An 18,597-nucleotide genomic window follows, 5' to 3' on the forward strand; every position below is an offset into this window, starting at 1 on the left:
GACTTAAATTAGGATTGGGGAGTTGAGGAAAATTGGTGGTAGTTTGGCTTTGGTATGTTAAGGGTAAGGGGCCTGTTAGACATCTAAGTGGAGACAACAGGTAGGAAGTTGGTTCTTCAAGTGTGCACTCTGTGGTGAAGGTCTGGCTGGAGACATAAACTTGTTAATCATTGACAGGTGGGCTGAAAGCCATGGGACCAGATACTACAGTTTATATTCAGAGTGGTGACACCTAGGTAGACTTTTTTTTTTTTTTTGCAATTTTCCAAAGCTGGAAACAGGGAGGCAGTCAGACAGACTCCCACATGCGCCCGACTGGGATCCACCCAGCACGCCCCACCAGGGGGCAATGCTCTGCCCTTCTGGGGCGTCGCTCTGTTGCATCCAGAGCCATCCTAGCGCCTGAGGCAGAAGCCACAGAGCCATCCTCAGCACCCGGGCCATCTTTGCTCCAATGGAGCCTTGGCTGTGGGAGAGGAAGAGAGAGAGAGAGAGAGGAAGGAGAGGGGGAGGGGTGGAGAAGCAGTTGGGCGCTTCTCCTGTGTGCCCTGGCCGGGAATCGAACCTGGGACTCCCGCACGCCAGGCCGACGCTCTACCACTGAGCCAACCGGCCAGGGCTAGGTAGACTTCTTAAATAGCAGAAGGTAACTGAGGAATAACCTTAAAGTGTTAAGGTCAAACTAGAATTTTATATTTTCTTAAACCATCATTCAAGAGTGAGTACAAAGCAAAGATGTTTTCTGACATACAAAAAGAGCTTAATAACCACAAACTTTCACTTAAAAAATTTAAAGTATACATTTGCAAGAGGAAAAGTCAACCCAGTGAAAGCTACAATTTAATAGTCAGTAAAAACATTAATGCAAAAGTTGCTGAATCTGTTTAACTTTTTTTATGTTTTAAAAAGTAAAACTAGATGAAGTTAACAACATGTGGTTGGGTTGGGGCATGATCAGTTAAAGCACATTAGACATTTTTTTATGTTAGACTCTTTTTGTCATGTTCAGGAGAAGTACTGTAAATGTAACTGAATAAATTAAAATTCTGTTGGAAAATTTATGGGCAAACATATTTAAAAACTTAAGAATACTACCACCTTTCAAGTAGTCTTGCCAAAAGAAGTAGTAGTCTAGTCAAAACACGATATAATTTGTTTCGAATATGAATGATGTCCTTTGTCACTTTAATATTTTATGTCGTGTTTTAAAAGATTACTCTGCCCGGTTCGATTCCCGGCCAGGGCACACAGGAGAAGCGCCCATTTGCTTCTCCACCCCTCTGCTGCGCTTTCCTCTCTGTCTCTCTCTTCCCCTCCCGCAACCAAGGCTCCATTGGAGCAAAGACGGCCCGGGTGCTGGGGATGGCTCTGTGGCCTCTGCCCCAGGCGCTAGAGTGGCTCTGGTCGCAACATGGCGACGCCCAGGATGGGCAGAGCATCGCCCCCTGGTGGGCAGAGCATCGCCCCTGGTGGGCGTGCCAGGTGGATCCCGGTCGGGCGCATGCGGGAGTCTGTCTGACTGTCTATCCCTGTTTCCAGCTTCAGAAAAATGGAAAAAAAAAAAAAAAAAGATTACTCTGAAAGGGGGCCCGTAGGCTTCATTCGACTGCAGAAGAAGTTCCTGCCACAGAAACACTGGCAGCCTCTGGGCCCCGCTGCCAATATGCAGGAAGTACAGAGAACACTGGAGCTTGTTCAGTGAGCCTAGAGATGGAGTCAGCAAAATCTACCAGACCAGTGACCCAATTTCTTTAAAAATTAAGTTTTAACGGTTAAAAAAAGAGAAAGGAACTAAAGAGGTAACCAGTAGATTAAAAGAAATTTAAGAGACAGATTAACCAATTGCAATGTGTGTTGACCTCATTGGATTTTGATTCAAACAAACTGTATTTTATAATGAAGGAGAAACAAATAATTGGGAATTTGAATAAAAAGCAAATATTTGATATTTGATGGAGAATTATTTTTTACATGCGATAATGGTGTTATGGTTTTGTGGGGTTTTTGTTGTTGTTTTTTTACAGAGAGAAAGTCAGAGAGAGGGATAGATAGGGACAGACAGACAGGAACGGAGAGATGAGAAGCATCAATCATCAGTTTTCGTTGTGACACCTTAGTTCATTGATTGCTTTCTCATATGTGCCTTGACGGGGGGGGGGGGGGGGGGGGGGGGGGGGGGGGGGGGGGAGGGGCTACAGCAGAGCGAGTAACCCCTTGCTCGAGCCAGCGACCTTGGGGTCCAAGCTGGTGAGCTTTGCTCAAACCAGATGAGCCCGCGCTCAAGCTGGCGACCTCAGGGTCTCAAAACTAGGTCCTCTGCATTCCAGTCCGACACTCCACTACGCCACCGCCTAGTTGACAGTTTTGTGTTGGGTTTTTTTTTAAAACATACTGAAATAATTACTGATAAAAAATTTGACATAAAATACAGTAAAGGCAAGCACTAAAATAGCAAAAATGCAATCGATAGTTTCCAAACCCACAAATGCAGAGAAGATACCAGAGGAGGCAAAGGAACATAGTGTTATCACACATGGCATACAAGAAGAGAGAAAAAAAACAAAGAAAAAGAATGATAACCAGAAATCCCAAAGTAATATGACTGAAATAAATCCAAATAGATCAGCAATCACAATAAACCAATTAAATTCACTGATGAAAACTCCGACTATCAGTTTGCATTTCTTATTTCGACCAGCTATATGGCCCAGTCATCCCTCGCCACATCGCAGTTCACTTTTCGCGGTCTCAACTGTATCATGGATTTTTATATTGTATAGATCTAATTTTGTATCACGGATTTTTTGCTATATCATGGGATTTTATGTAAGTTTAAGAGTGTAGAAAGTGTTTAAGAGCTAGTGTTTATAAGAGTGGAAAAGATTAATAACAGTGTGGGCAAGGTTTATAAAGCCTTAAAATATATATAAATAATAAAATAAATATAAGGTCGCTACTTCTTGGATTTTCGCCTATCGCGGGGAGTTCTGGAGCCTAACCGCCGTGATAGGCGGGGAACCACTGTACGTATAAGAAACGTGCCTTAAAATAACATTGAAAGCACAAACAATTAAGAGAACAATTGATAAAGTTGATCATCTTAAAATTAAAAGCTTCTCTTTAGCAAATGACACCATGATCAAAATTAAAATATAAGCTACAAGTTAGAAGATATTTGCAATATGCATAAATGATAGGGAGTGAGTTCGCAAAATTACTCTTTTCATAAATTTCTACAAATCAATTCTCTTAAAACCTACTAGGGAAAATAATGGGCAGATTTGAATAGTCAGTTCATATCTCATAAACATATTGGTTATATAATCAATCTCTTTGGTGATTGATTAGTGAGGATAGTCTACATTTTGTTATAGTATTTGTCAGTTTTTGCATTGGCAACAAACAGCTCCAAAATCTCAATGCTATTGTTTTATTTATGTCAACTAAATTAACTGAAGGCATATTCAGAATCCTTGTCTTCCTTCAAAAAGGATTCAAGGGTCTGACCGGGCAGTAGCACAGTGGATAGAGCGTCGGACTGGGATACAGAGGACCCAGGTTCGAGACCTCGAGGTCGCCAGCTTGAGCACAGGCTCATCTAGTTTGAACAAAGCTCACCAGCTTGGACCCAAGGTCGCTGGCCCAAGGGGTTCCTCGGTCTGCTGAAGGCCCACGGTCAAGGCACATATGAGAAAGCAATCAATGAACAACTAAGGTGTTGCAACAAAAAACTGATGATTGATGCTTCTCATCTTTCTCCATTCCTGTTTGTCCCTATCTATCCCTCTCTCTGACTCATTCTCTGTCACTGAAAAAAAAAAAAAAGAATTCAAGGATTCTCTGACCTCTTCAATACATTAAATTCTCCTTTCTTTTACATGGTATCTAGACTGAAATATGAGAAAAATTCATTGTGTTATTTTCAACAGAAGCAATTAGTTGCTCAAAAAATTCACATAGAAGAGAATGAGGACAGAGACACAGGACTGGAACAAAGACATAATAAAGAGGATCCAGACTGCATCAAAGCCAAGGTGCCCTTAGGGGACCTGGATCTGTATGACGGCACATACATAACTCTGGAGAGCAAAGACATCAGGTAAGGAGCTCTTCCCTCCCCCAGTTACGTTTTCCTGAACTGACCTTTCTCAAGTCAATAATTTCTCTAATGAGATTAAGCTTCAGTCACAGATAAGTTTTTTGACATTTTTAATTGGATTTATTGGGGTGACATTGGTTAAAACCTACTGGGGAAAATAATGGGCAGATTAGAGTAGTCACGTTCATATCTCATAAACATATTGGTTATATAATCAATCTCTATGGCGATTGATTAGTGAGGATAGTCTACATTTTGTTATAGTATTTGTCATAATTTATCATCTCTATATCGTATTGTGTGTTCACCACCCAAGTCAGTTCTCTCTGTCAGGATTTCTCTCTCCTCCACCCTCTTCTCCCTCCTCTCGCCCCTCCTTCCTACTGGTAATCTCCATACTGCTGTCTTTGTCTGTGAGGTGTTTTTTCTTGGCTTATTCCCCTCGCCTTTTTCAGACCTGCCCCACACCCTCTGACAGCTGTCAGTCTGCTCTCTGTATCTATGAGTCTGTTTCTGTTTTGTCTGTGTGTTTTGTTCATTAGATTCTACATACAATTGAAATCATATGGTACTTGTTTGAAAGTTCAAAGTACATACTACATGTAGAATTTTTGCATGTCAATTAAAAATATTTAATACCACTGCAGAAAATTGAACAATGTATAACATAATACAAATGGCTAATTAGCATGTAGAAAAAATATTTTTTAGTAATGATCAAATAAAAATTAAAACATTTAGTTTTTAACTATCAAACTGAAAAAACATTCACAAATCCCTACCTGGTAAAACTGTGGAGAGGCTGTCAACAGATGACTAAACTGATTTAATATTTCTACAAAGAATTTAGCAGTGATATAATAGTTTTTTAAGAGTCCCTGATCTTAACATTCTGTCCCCAGCCTATTGTCCCTCTCACTCTTGATTTATCTTTTTTTAGTTGAACTCCCAAAATGTTTGACTCTTAACAACAGCTGTTTGGAAAAGTTAGGAATGTTGACTAATATTGGTAATAAAGTTGAGATGTTTTGAAAATATAGTTCAATTAGGGGAAATGAGACATTTCCTCACCTTTCATTCATTGCTTCTTGCTTCTTGATTTTAGCCCTGAAGATCATATAGACACAGAATCTCCTGTCCCTGCAGCCCCTGCGCAACCCGATTGCACTAAAATCCTAGATCTTCCATATAGTATACATGCTTTCCAGCACTTGCGAGTAAGTAGAGAGATGGGGCACCTTTTTTTAGTGCATTTTTTCAAACTTAGTCTCTTGCTTATAAATATTCCTTTCTTCTCTCCTTCCAAATAGCTTTCTAATTTTACTAACATATTTCTCAAAATTCCTTCAAAATAAATGTTATAAGATACCAAATTACTTGTGGTGTTTTATAATGTCCTTTTTATTTTTTCTATTTTTTCTTCTTCAGGGTGTACAAGAGAGAGTTAATCTTTCTGCACCTTTACTACCTAAAGAAGATCCAGTCTTCACATATTTATCTAAACGATTAGGAAGGAATATAGATGACATAGGTCACCTCATTCATGAAGGCCTGCAGAAGGTAAGTCATCAGTGACGTAAAGAGCCAGCAGATTGTGTGAACAGAAGATATTTGACTCTCAAGAACACCTGCCCAGCTTGTTTCAAGCTAAAGAGTGATTTTAAATTATGATTATATTAATAGAAACTGTATAGTTCAAAGCTAAGGGGAAACATTGGTAATCCAGTTCCCTTAACCAAGAAAGGATGCTAAAAAGAGTTCTTTAAATCAAGTCACAAAAAAGAAATTATATATTGATATAAGCAACAGACCTTATATATGTATTTTGAGTGTGATTGAAAATTTAACAGTAGTGTCTTTGCTGTATCTATACACATAATACATAGATTATCACTGTTCTCTGAACAAGAAAAAAAACCACCAAGGAAATCTTGCAAGTTTTCTTTTAAGGGAACCTCTACTTTAAAAACAACAACAACAATGAAATAGGGCATTATATAACAGGAGCGAAGAATTTAAATGTAGCACTCACTGTAACATGGGAATTAGAAAATGTTTTTTGCTCTTCTCTGTGCCTAAGGAGTATCATAAAATGTGGGCTGATTCTTAAGCAGTATAATAGTGGTATTAAGTAAAATGCATAATTGCAACATTTATATACATACGGTTTATTCAAGTACATTATATGTTATATATGATTATTTTTGTTGCTAAGTTACCATCTTCATCTTGTTTTTCTGAAGGTAATGTAAAACATTGCATTCCCAGAACTTGATGAGTAATAAGGGGAAACTGGCCTAGAATTTAAATATTCTTCAGTAGTTCAAGAGAGATGAAGATGATTTGGACTAGAATGGTTAGTATTGGAATTGGAGGGATTACAACTAATTCAGGAAACGTTTAGAAGTATAGAAGCCAAAGAATTAGATGTAGAGAATGAGGGAACACGAATGAGGATAATTCCTCAACTTTTGGCTTGAGCAACTTGAAGAACGAGCAGGGTTGGGGTGCGAAAAGAAAAGACAGAGTTCTGTTTTAGCCATGTTGAATTTGAAATACACCTGTGAGTCTGGAATTTCAGGAAAGAGCAGGGCTGAGTGTGTAGACAGAATAATTGTTAAATAGGCAGTGTTTATAGCTATAGGACTGGATGGTGAAGATGAGACCACTGAGTCCTGGGTCCTACCCCCTCTAGCTGTTAAGTAGAGAGGGGGAAGGGCCAGCAAAAGAGACCAAAAAGGAGTCCAGAAGAATGTGATCCTAGGAGCCAAGGGAAAAGTGTTCCAAAGAAGGAGGGGAGTAATTAATTGACATTCGAATATTTATCGATTTGGGGAGAGATTTTATGAGAAATCTTGTAGAAAGATTTTTTCATTAAAGATTTATTTTTCTCTTCTATTATATGTATTCTGCTTATCCCAATGTTTTCAGTAATTCATGTAGAATTTTTAATTCATCTTTTTGTTCCAGTTCACAATATAAAGTCTGAAAATAAGAAATAAAAATCAAAGTATCTGTTTATTTGAAGGAAAACTTTCTGAAAAGGCTATCCTAAAGAAGAGTCAATCTCAAGTCGTAAGTCAGCTGTGAAAGAATTGAGCACCCCTTAACCAGCCACACATGGGCTCAAGTCAAATCATATACTTTCCTGGAAGATAGAAAAGTAAAGCTGATTAACACAGAATTATACTTAATTTCAAAAATAACTATTTTGAAAATAAAATAATTGATCCTTGTAAAAAAATCAGATTATATTTTTAAAATCTATAAAAGGTAAAGTAAAAATCATAATTTAACCTTATAGATAATTACTGTTTTATATATTCTTTGGAATTTTTGTCTTTACACATGTATAGTTAAAACTTAATTATTCTCATAAGTTTTAAATAGTGGAGTAGTGGGGTTGGGAGGTAATTACTTTTTTAAGGTCTTTTATATACATGTTGTCAAACTGTCCCCCAGAAATGCTGGACTGTACTAAACTAACATTTCTACAGATAATATCTGAAATTAATACACAGTGTTGCCAATATTAGCATTACTTTTTATCTGTCAGTTTGTAAAAGGGAACTTGTATCTTTTTTATTTCAATATTTTTGTTTTATATTATTTCACCTGCTAATTAGCCATTGTTTCATATTTTTGAGTTGTGTGTGGTTTTTGCCCATGGTCTCTTGTTTTTTGCTTGGTCTATTAGATTTTTTATGAGCTCCTTATATAGTAAAGACACTGAATGTTGTCTGTCCTATAAGTTTTCTCTGTTTATCTTAACCTTTATGACTTTTTTTCCATGCTATTTAAAAGTTCTCTACTTGGGTTTAAACTTATTTACACTCAGTTTTTGACATGGTCCAGTTTAGTGTTTTGACCTCTATGAGGTTGAAATTCATTGTGTGTTAGGGGATGAAAAATCCACGCCACAGAGGGAACAAACCTATATGAACTTTCTAATTTGACTAAATAATACACTTACTATGAATGTATTGTAGTGTGAAGGTTTGAACTAGATGCTGAACACACATGAGAAAATGACAAAAACTTATCTTTCACAAAAGCGTAAGCCTGTCATTTGTTTATGTATGTACCTTCACTCAGATATTAAATAAATAGGAAACTTTGAAACATGTTATTTTCAGAAACTTCATGTTAAAGCAACTGGCATCTCTAAGTAGGTCAGGTCCCAACTTCTAAAGTCCTGAACTAAATAAAGTCCAGTAAATTGTGGCCACTGGTTGGCCTTTCAGCTTTGTCTCCCCCTTGGAATGATAGCTTATAGTTGTACGGTTTATGGAGATCGCACCCCAGTGCACTTGCACAGCTGATGATCAGGAGACTCCTTCGACAGATGTAGTTTATTTGTACTTTGTCTTATGCTTTATTGTTACTGTAAATCTGGCTCTTCTTCAATTTCAGAAGAGACAGAATAGTAAAATAAAGGTACTCATTTTGAGTATTCTGAGTTGAACTGTGTTTGAGTGTCGTTTTATCGTTTAATCTCTAGAACTCTTCCTCATGGGTACTGTATAACATGGCTTCATTTTACTGGAGAATAAAGAACGAGCCGTATCAGGTGGTGGAGTGTGCCATGCGAGCCCTTCACTTCTCTTCCAGGTCAGTTTCCTCCCCTTCCGCATCTTCTCATATCTTCCACGTGACTTGGGCTCTTAAAGAAATAACACATAAGAAAACAAGAAGAAGCATTGTATTGTACTTAGACTCTCCATTTCTGTTCAGAGAAATCAGTCCCATCACAAAAAATGACAGATTTCAAGGACTTTAAAGTGATAACAGCATCATATGCTTCTGATTTCCATTAGGGAAAAAGTACATAATGTAGATGCCCTCTGATTCACCTAGGACTTCAATACAAGGACCTTGACTGAAGAAATTTTCATAAATTAAAATTTTCTCAAAGCAAATTGAAGGCCTAAATATATCTTAAAATCATAAAATGTCTACCAGACCTTATTTTTGCAACAGAATTGGTAGCTATCTGGTTGACTAAGCACCATCAATTAGGTAAACATGAAACATAATTTTATTTATTTATTTATTTGTTTTTTGGTGACAGAGATGGGGGGGGGGAAGACAGACAGGAAGGGAAAGAGATGAGAAGCATCAATTCTTCGTTGCGTCTCCTTAGTTGTTCATTGATTGCTTTCTCACATGTGACTTGACCAGGGGGCTGCAGCAGAGCAAGTGACCCCTTGCTCAAGCCAGCGACCTTGGGCTCAAGCTGGTGAGCCTTGCTCAAACCAGATGAGCCCACACTCAAGCCAGCAACCTCAGGGTTTCGAACCTGGGTCCTCTGCGTCCCAGTCCAAAGCTGTATCCACTGCACCACCGACTGGTCAGGTGAAACATGATTTTCTTAAATTGTTTTCTCCGTTTATAAGTATGCTCAAAGTTATGTCCCTCAACTCAACAACCTAGAATGTGGTTTTGCCTTGTCAGGTAGTTACACACAATCATGGGACACATGGTTCTTTTTTCCCATGCTATTTCCTGACATCTGATTGTTTGCCTTCTCTTTTAGGCACAATAAAGACATTGCCCTGGTCAACTTGGCAAACGTTCTGCACAGAGCACACTTCTCCGCTGATGCTGCTGTTGTGGTCCACGCAGCGCTGGACGACAGTGACTTCTTCACTAGCTATTACACACTGGGAAATATATACGCAGTAAATACAACTTTGTGTTCTCATCAGCCAAACCAGTTACTGTTTTCTTTCTTTTCTTTTCCTTTTATTTAATAAAAAATATCTTTTTTCCTTTTCTCTTTTGGTCCCAACAGGGGAGGAGGGGATGGAAATGAATTAGGGGGGAAGAAACCTCAACACAATAATATATTGTAATTGTCCCAGCCTCTTGACAAAATAATATTAATAAAGTTGATAAGAATGGTAAACTTCTGCAGAGTGTACCTCTTAAGATAGTAATACTTCCAATTAAACCATCCTATACCATGTTTTCATGTTATAGAGACTTCGCCACTGATCAAAATAAAATTCATTGTAGAGTGAGATATAGGTATAATTTTATAAATTATTAAGGGATTTACATGGACAGATGCAGACAGTCTATGGCTAACATTTTTCCCGTGTGTGTGCGCGCACGCGTGCGTGTGCGTGTACACACTTTTGTCTCTTCAGATGCTTGGGGAATATAACCACTCAGTGCTCTGTTACGACCACGCTTTGCAGGCCAAACCTGGCTTTGAGCAAGCTATAAAGAGGAAGCATGCTGTCCTGTGTCAGCAAAAACTCGAGCAGAAATTGGAAGCTCAACATAGGTAATTGGGAGAAAAAAATGTCCTTGAAGCACTAATACCATCAAACCTTAGCTTAGACAGCAGATGGTGAGATCAGTGTTAATTTTAATTTGTTCATTAGAATTAAGAAGAACACCTTTGCTGCTAGTCCTATCCCTTTACTCCAAATCCAGGAAGTTTAGCAGAAATCGGTGGTGGGAATCTCTTTATGAGCATGAGTTCCAAGAACTAGACAATGTTTGCAGGAAATGCTGTCATTTAGAGCTTTACAGTGTGATCATCAATTACTTTTGTGAAGTCAGGTGGAGGGGTAATGCTGCAAGATACTCAGAAATTCTGTTGATTACATTTTTATGTGCATGGAACACCCTCTCAGTAAAATCACTTGTGTATGCTATATTTGATCTTCCTACCCTTTGACTCCTAGGGTTGGGCTATTGTTCTGTTAGTTAAGTGAGGTCAAGAGACATTATTTGGCCCACATTTTAATCAGATTTGTGTAAGTTGTACAGTAATAGAATTCCATTATACTTGGACCTTGCGGTATACTTAATAAAAATATTTGATTCCATAGAGTATAGGGCCAGTTAAGAAACATCACATTACTCAGAAGTGAATTGTTTTGCTTATGGAATTAGCCTTAATGTTTTATGTCTACTTTGATTATTAGAGAATTGAACAGCAATTTGGAACTCATTAAACTTTTGTATTTGCTTATTTTCCTGTTTGTTTAAAGCATAATGTAGTGAAAAGGAAAGAATGACAGCTTGCTTGTTTATACCTGGCTTCTGTTAACCCGATCAGGACTTTCCCTGGTTGAACCTCTTCCAGTATTATGCTCTTAAGAATTGAATTGGTTCTCTCTTATACAATCTGTACAGCTCCCAAATCTCCATATGTTACAGTATAATAGGTAATAAGATTTTTGTGACTAAACAATCAGGCAACTGATTTGATACCAGGTGGTAGAGAATATTCCTTCCTAAAACAAAGTGGGTTTTTTCCCCAAAATCTACAAAGCAAGGAGCTAGAGTGTGAGAACAAGGTTGAGTGGCCCTTTCTTAACCTTGTCTTTAGACAGAATCAAGGGAGGATTCTAGAAAGGCGTTGACAGCCAGTAGAACTAACACAAAGTTGTGGAGGGAGACAGAATCGTTAGATATGTAAAGGGTTATGGTGTATATCATTTTGGTACCTGAAACGTCGAGCACACCATTTGGTTAATGTCAAGGTACTTGTTTAATGGGAAAATGTATCCATCTTTTACCCCCGAGTTTTAAGAAAACTATGCATTTAAACACAAAAAACCTAGCAATTATTATTGAGAACCAAAAAAATCTATGTATGTAAGTGGGTTTAAAATTCAGCTTTTAAAGCTCTGTAACTTTTTTTCTGTTTTTAAAAATGCTAAGATCCCTCCAGCGAACACTCAATGAGTTGAAAGAATATCAAAAGCAGCATGACCACTACCTGAGACAGCAGGAGATCCTGGAAAAACATAAGCTGATTCAAGAGGAGCAAATCCTAAGAAATATCATCCATGAGACACAGATGGCAAAAGAGGCACAATTAGGTAAGTATCGGTTCCAGATAATAAAGACAGCTTAGGAAACTCACTTCTTGTATGCTTTACTTTCATGACTTTCATGTAGCCTGACCAGGTGGTGGCGCAGTGGATAGAGCGTGGGTCTGGGACACGGAGGACCCAGGTTCGAGACCCCAAGGTCACCAGCTTGAGCGCGGGCTCATCTGGTTTGAGCAAAAAAAAAAAGCTCACCAGCTTGGACCCAAGAGTGAGCAAGGGGTCACTCGGTCTGCTGAAGGCCTGCAGTCAAGGCACATACGAGAAAGGAATCAATGAAAATGAACAACTAGGTATCTCAATGCTCAACGAAAAACTAATGATTGATGCTTCTCATCTCTCCATTTCTGTCTGTCTGTCCTTGTCTTTCCCTCTCTCTGACTCACTCTCTGTCTCTGTAAAAAAAAACCATGACTTTCTTGTAGCCATAAAGCAGTATAAAGTTGTGCGTATAGCTTCCTTCAATCTTAAAATCAAGCATCATCACAGCAGGTAGACCAGCAGGCCTGGGGAGCTGGTTTATTTCCTGTACCTTTTTTTAAACTCACATTTTAAATAAAAATCAACTCCTTTACATCCTAGTCTTAACAATGGCTGTTTTCCCTCTCTGGTTTGCATGGATTCTTCTCCAACTTGAATACGCATGTCAGCCTCCTGGTGATCTTGTTAGAATGTAGATTCTGATTAAGGAGGTTTGAGGAGGGATCTGATTCTGTGTTTCTAACAAGCTCCCTTTGGTATGGCTGCTGCTGGTCTGACAACACTGCAGCTCAGGCCTGTACCAAGGAAAAGCCAGACACACCTGGAAACAGAGTATCCACACTCCAGGCAACACTGGCAATGAGGCTAACTGCATACACTTTTTGTCCTGCTCCCTTAAAAACAAACGTTTTATTTTAGAAGATTTTAGATTAGAATTTGTCTCAAACAGGATTTCTTAATCTGGATCAAAGGATTAGTTTCAGGAAATTCTGAAATCCTCCCCAGAATTATACATAGAATTGTGTTTGCACATGATTTCTTTTCTGGGAAGAGGGAATATAGCTCATTAAACTCTCTTAGAGTCTGTGGCCTCTAAGAACCACCAGTCTAGGGGCAGGTGGGTTGACATGAGATCAGTGATTTGCTTATATCCAGAACGTTTCATTTTTTTTTTTTTTTGAGAAGCATCAATCATTAGCTTTTCGTTGCGACGCCTTAGTTGTTCATTGATGCTTTCTCATATGTGCCTTGACCATGGACTTCAGCAGACGGAGTAACCCCTTGCTGGAGCCAGCGACCTTGAGCTCAAGCTGATGAGCCTTGCTCAAACCAAATGAGCCCAAACTGGCAACCTCGGGGTCTCGAACCTGGGTTCTCTGCATCCTAGTCCGATGCTCTATCCACTGCGCCACCGCCTGGTCAGGCCAGAATGTTTCATTTTTGATTAAACCCTGAGTGCAGATATGACAGCTTGACAACAACAACAACAACAAAATTATTAGAATTCCTTCTGTTACACCTTTCTCCCTTGATAACTATATTGGTCTAGAAAGCCTCTTAACCTTTGAACCTTAGCTATGACCATTTACAGTTCATTTTACGATCCATTTAACAAGTTTGCTTTACTGTTTTGAGTGTAAAGAGGACACTAGTCCTTGAGATTCTTTACTACTCTGTACTGAATTGCAACCAGAGCTCTTCTATGTACATTTGAAACAGGGTTATGAAATATACAAAGCAGATTCTCACCACAAAGATGGCAGAAATCTCTTAAAGCAATGGAATCAACAGATTTTACAATCATAGAATGTAATTGCCAGAAGATACCTTAGTGATTCTCTACTGGAGCCTGTTTGTGTTGGAGGTGGAGCAAGGGAGGCTCTTTTAGAATTATTTAATTTAAATGAACCAGTAATCAGTGTTCCCCTGTATAAGTGCCTCCTGTGTACGTACTCTGCTAGGCTCTGAAGAATACAAAGTTGAAACGAAATGATAGAAACTAAGAAAGTCATGTTGTCATTGCTGAGCTCATCAATTTTAATTTTCTGTCTTTTTTAAAAAATTATTTATTCATTTATTTATTCATTTTAGAGAGGGGCGGGGGAGAAACAGGGAGCATCAATCCCATATGTACCTTGACCAGGCAAGGCAGGGGTTTTGAACCGGCAACCTCAGTATTCCAGGTCAACACTTTATCCACTGTGCCACCACAGGTCCGGCTTAATTTTCTTTCTTATTCCAGGAAATCATCAGATATGCCGTCTGGTCAACCAGCAGCACAGTCTACACTGCCAGTGGGACCAACCTGTGCGCTACCACCGTGGAGATATCTTTGAAAATGTGGATTATGTTCAGGTCTTTTTTTTTTGTTCTCTTCTAATTCTTACAAAATTTTACATATCTAAGAGGAATATCACTTCCTCCACTCCAATTCCTTATATATTTGATCCCTAAAATTTGTCACTCTCATTTAAAGTTTTGAGAATCTGTCATATCTGTTATATTTATGAAGTCAGGTTTTATAGAAAGTACTCAGCTCCGTCATGAATGACATTTCTGTTTCCCAGAGAGTTGTCATCATACTCATTCCTTTTTCCCAGGTCTGGTCTACCCTATCTCATCCTGATCCCATTCTCTTATCTAGCAAGATTTTAGAAATACAGTCTTGTGAGAATATCAAACATTGTTTGACCTTGGTTCAGAGGCTGTATGTATCTGGAATTGATTATACAGTAGTCTGTAATGTTTGGATGATGGCTATATTAAATTAACAACCCTTTCTTATATTCCCTTCTACCCAGAGAACACTAATTTGATAAGAATAGTGATCTTTTTAGTCTAGGTAGGGGAATGAAGTAATTAACCAGACCGCTAAATCAGCTAATCATTAAACTTAAAAGAAACAAAATCATAGAAAGCAAGTAAAGGGACAGGAGAACAGCCCAATGGCGTAGTTGATTGGCAGTTGCTAACTGCATTATCTGTGAGAGAATACTGTTGGGGCACAGTTCTGAGAATTAGAAGATCTGATTGCTTTATTGCTAACCTACTTTCTGGTTTCCTACTAATTTTGAGTATTCACTAAATGTTTTGGCTTAAATCTTAGTCACAACTCCTTTTCTTCTAGTTTAATTGAACTTTTCATTTTCTAGTTTGGTGAAGATTCATCAACGTCCAGTATGATGTCTGTCAACTTAGATGTTCAGGCCAATCAGAGTGACATCAGTGACTTAGTCAAGCCTTCTCCCGTAGCCCATTCTGTTCTCCGGATCTGGGGCAGGGACTCTGACGCCTATAGGGTAAGTTAGTAGAGGCTGATGGAGTTTTCCAAACAGACGAGCTCTTTGAAAGCAGTGGCTTTCACCCTCACTGATTAACACGGCCCTTGTCACAGTTCAGTTAGCTCAGCAATCACTTATTTCACTTCTGTTAAGTGGAAGGCATCCGGCTGGGTAGCACGGAAGACACAGGATTTGCCTTGAGTTCTTCCCAGTCACGAGGGTCAGATAGATTCCCTGACTTCAATTCAGGCTTTGAGCTCTGAGTAGTTAGCAACCCAGACAAGTTTCTAAACTGACCTCAGTGTATGCCTGTAATACCTTTTTTCATCAGCATTCTTTTATTGCGCTCCCAGCGGTGCGCCAGGCTGGCTCTGTGAACGTGGGGCAGAGTCCTCGCTCTGCTGGAGCTTACATTCTAGCGGAAGATACAGACACTAAGTTAATAAAGATGTATTAGCCAAGAAACAGCTGAGTTCGTCAATGGAAGTACCAGGGTATAAGGACAGAGATCATGTGTATTTATTCACTATTAAAATTTCAGAATTTGTTTTTCTAAAAGAATTGATATAGCCACTTTGATTTAATTATATGTAATACAAATTCCCCAAAATTTATTATCGTCAGGACACAAGTTTAGTAAGCCTTTATATTTAGAAAAATGAGCATTTTACAAATCAGAAACAGTTGTTAAACTTTGACATTGGCCGAGAAAGGTCTTAGCTCAGGGAAAACAGTTATATGTGCCAGTTTTATAAGCATGTGTATGCTTTCAGGTGCAAACCACACTCTGCCTCAAACTGGTTTAAATAAAAGAAAATTTGCCTCATATAACAGGAAGTCCAGAGGTAGGACATAATTTGGGTTTGATTGATTCAGTGGCCCAGTGATGTCACCATTTTTTTTGTTGTTTTCTTAAATTTGCCATCGCAATATTGGTTTCATCCTAAAGCTTGTCTTCCTCATGAGGGGACAGCCAGCAATAACCAGAGCAGCAGGTCATTTGTTCCCTATGCTTTGTGGCATAAGAAAATAAGACTGGCTTTTCTTCCTGGAAGCCCCAGGCAAGCCTCTCCTTAGATCTCAGTGGCTCAGCTGACTTACGCCTACCCAGCCCTGAGCCAGTCTATGCTAAAACAGGTAGAATTGCTGGTGTAGACCAATCACCTGCAGTAGAAGGAATATTGTAGAATCAACTACAGCATCTGCACTTACCTTAAAATACTGAATTATTGTTTAATTATCCCAGTATATTTATATTCTTTTAGAAGTTTATTTAGCAGGTTGAAATATTGGATCCAAACAAATTGATGATAGACTCTCTTTCTTTATCAGGACAAACAGAGTATTCTGTGGCCTAAAAGAGCAGATTGTGCAGAAAGCTATCCTATAGTCCCTGATGGGGGAGAACTGCCAACATATTTTCTGCCTCCGGAAAACAAAGGATTCAGGCAAGTGCTGATGGATTTGGCAAAGCACTTGATTCTGCATGATTGTCATCTGGCCGTTCTTTGAGAGCACCAGCCTTGGACTTGAGAGATTAAGTCTTTATCTTGACGTCACCCAAACTTTGAAAATAGGAATCTTGTTCCTTTCTCTTGTGCCAGGATCCACAATGTCAACGATGATGATAATTCTTCAGAAGTGGCCCAAGGCTCTGACTGTACCATAACTGACTGCAAAAAAAGCCAGACTCTGTCCGACTTCGTCAAAGAATTAGAGTTCCGCTTGGATCTGCCAGACAAAAGGCCAGACGCCCATGCACGGAAAGTAAGGCTCACTTCGGCCGGTGTCCGTTGCCATCCATTCTGGGTGGCTTCACAAGCGCCTTAGGTGGAACAAAAATTTGAGAGAAGGCAGTTGTTGAGTTTTAACTGTATAAAAGCAAAGGAAGAGTTAGAGAGGTGCTGAAGTCCTTAGGAAGTCAGTCATGCTATGGAAAGTCCGGGGAGGTGTGCTCAGGGCCACTGTTCGCGTGGACCACCTCGGCGCTGCTCCTCTCACTGAGAAGGCTGCACACAGAGCTCTGTGTGCCTGGTGGGGGCCGTTCTGACCGCTTCAGGATAGCTTTGTATCTTCCAAGCCTCCAGAAGGTTGTATGAGTTTAAAGCTTGAAGATTCTCTTTCACTGGCCTTATCAGCCTTGCTTTGGGCTTATCTGAGGTCCTTAGGAATTTATATGAATTTGATAACCACGTCGCAAACATTTTTTTTTTTAATCTGAAGTGAGAAGTGGGAGGCAGAGAGACAGACTCTCGCATGCGCCCAATGGGATCCACTCTGCATGCCCACCAGGGGGCGATGCTCTGCCCATCTGAGGCGTTACTCCACCGCAATCAGAGCCATTCTAGCGCCTGAGGCGGAGGCCATGGAGCCATCCTCAATGCCCAGGTCAACTTTGCTTCAATAGAGCCTTGGCTGCAGGAAGGGAAAAGAGAGATAGAGAGAAAGGAGAGGGAGAAGGATAGAGAAGCAGATGGGTGCTTCTCCTGTGTGCCCTGGCAAGGATTCGAACCGGGGACTTCCACATGCTGAGCTGATGCTCTACTGCTGAGCCGACCAGCCAGGGCCACAAACATTTTTATTTTTTTATTTTTTTTTATTTTATTTTTTTATTTATTTTTTATTACAGAGACAGAGAGTGAGTCAGAGAGAGGGATAGACAGGGACAGACAGACAGGAACGGAGAGAGATGAGAAGCATCAATCATTAGTTTTTCATTGCGTGTTGCAACATCTTAGTTGTTCACTGATTGCTTTCTCATATGTGCCTTGACCCCCGGCTTTCAGCAGACTGAGTAACCCCTTGCTGGAGCCAGCGACCTTGGGTTCAAACTGGTGGGCTTTTGCTCAAACCAGACGAGCCCTTGCTCAAGCTGGCGACCTCGGGGTCTCGAACCTGGGTCCTCTGCATCCCAGTCCAACACTCATTCCACTGCGCCACCGCCTGGTCAGGCAACATTTTTATAAATCAGTTCTGCTATGTTGTTTTCTTTAATTCTATTAGTTATGTGTAACTAGGAATTTCTTATTACTGAGTATAAATTCTGTATTAGCCCTGGCCGGTTGGCTCAGTGGTAGAGTGTCGGCCTGGTGTGCAGAAGCCCTGGGTTCGATTCCCGGCCAGGGCACACAGGAGAAGCGCCCATCTATCTGCTTCTCCACCCCTTCCCCTCTCCTTCCTCTCTGTCTCTCTCTTCCCCTCCCGCAGCCGAGGCTCCATTGGAGCAAAGATGGCCCGGGCGCTGGGGATGGCTCCTTGGCCTCTGCCCCAGGCGCTAGAGTGGCTCTGGTCACAACAGAGCGACACCCCGGAGGGGCAGAGCATCGCCCCCTGGTGGGCAGAGCATCACCCCCTGGTGGGCGTGCTGGGTGGATCCCGGTCG

General features: G+C 40.0%; 1 protein-coding gene across 5 annotated transcripts in view; it reads left to right on the forward strand.

Annotated features, from left to right (window-relative positions):
- TTC17 (tetratricopeptide repeat domain 17) overlaps positions 1-18,597 on the forward strand; it is a 115,884-nt gene that overhangs the window by 29,463 nt on the left and 67,824 nt on the right. For all 5 annotated transcript variants that reach the window (XM_066251318.1, XM_066251314.1, XM_066251316.1 and 2 more), the window contains 11 exons: positions 3,930-4,099; positions 5,205-5,316; positions 5,528-5,659; positions 8,601-8,710; positions 9,636-9,780; positions 10,252-10,391; positions 11,783-11,943; positions 14,177-14,289; positions 15,087-15,233; positions 16,548-16,663; positions 16,820-16,982. In XM_066251318.1, the coding sequence (XP_066107415.1) occupies positions 3,930-4,099; positions 5,205-5,316; positions 5,528-5,659; positions 8,601-8,710; positions 9,636-9,780; positions 10,252-10,391; positions 11,783-11,943; positions 14,177-14,289; positions 15,087-15,233; positions 16,548-16,663; positions 16,820-16,982 (1,509 nt within the window). The remainder of the gene's footprint in view (positions 1-3,929; positions 4,100-5,204; positions 5,317-5,527; positions 5,660-8,600; positions 8,711-9,635; positions 9,781-10,251; positions 10,392-11,782; positions 11,944-14,176; positions 14,290-15,086; positions 15,234-16,547; positions 16,664-16,819; positions 16,983-18,597) is intronic.

The sequence above is a fragment of the Saccopteryx bilineata genome, chromosome 1 (assembly GCF_036850765.1).
Source record: "Saccopteryx bilineata isolate mSacBil1 chromosome 1, mSacBil1_pri_phased_curated, whole genome shotgun sequence".
Taxonomy (NCBI): domain Eukaryota; kingdom Metazoa; phylum Chordata; class Mammalia; order Chiroptera; family Emballonuridae; genus Saccopteryx; species Saccopteryx bilineata.